At 35.1% G+C, this 564-nt stretch overlaps 1 protein-coding gene across 11 annotated transcripts in view; it reads left to right on the top strand.

Annotated features, from left to right (window-relative positions):
• LOC119590818 (nectin-3-like protein) overlaps positions 1–564 on the top strand; it is a 27,674-nt gene that overhangs the window by 24,369 nt on the left and 2,741 nt on the right. The window contains exon 14 of one of the 11 annotated variants that reach the window (XM_037939559.1): positions 361–468. The exons of the other annotated variants lie outside the window; for them this stretch is intronic. Coding sequence (XP_037795487.1) covers positions 361–453 — 93 coding nt within the window. The 3' untranslated portion in view covers positions 454–468. Of the gene's footprint in view, positions 1–360; positions 469–564 lie in introns of those variants that run through there. 11 annotated transcript variants of the gene reach the window in all.

Below are 564 nucleotides of genomic sequence, written 5' to 3'. Positions count from 1 at the left end.
TAAGGGCTTTAGTTTTATTTGGACATGACATGACAAATCTCAAGTGATCTTTGTCCCATTCCATTACAGCTACTGTTATTAGGGGGGGGGGGGGAATATTAGTCTTTAAAGTATTGGAAAAACTTTGATGCCTAGAATATAGAAACACCTAACAGCAGAAAAAGTAGAAAAGCCTATGAAGTCTGGTAATTCTCCTGTAGACAGTTTTGCATAAATTTACTACCATTTTGCCAGACATTTATTGTGGTGCTTAACAAATTGGGTTTAATGTCTTCAATAGTGAAATGATGATAAATTGCTTATAGCGAGTGCTAGTGATGTGAATTTAGCTTTTACTTCAAAACACTTCTGGTTTACAAGCTTTCTGATGAAATAAAAGTTCCTGAAGATGGTACGCCTCATATGGTAAATGCTGAACAGAAAGCAGCTGATAAAAAAGAGGTATGGTTTTAAATAGCGCGTGTGAATAAACCCTTATCTTAGGTATATAGCCTAGGTTGTATCTGATAATGTATACTTGCGTTATCTGTGGATGTATGTATGTAAACATTTACATGGAAACAC

This window comes from Penaeus monodon, chromosome 27 (assembly GCF_015228065.2).
Source record: "Penaeus monodon isolate SGIC_2016 chromosome 27, NSTDA_Pmon_1, whole genome shotgun sequence".
NCBI classification, from domain to species: domain Eukaryota; kingdom Metazoa; phylum Arthropoda; class Malacostraca; order Decapoda; family Penaeidae; genus Penaeus; species Penaeus monodon.
The sequence above is the reverse complement of the archived record's forward strand: the minus strand, read 5'-3'. Positions and strand labels throughout refer to the sequence as shown.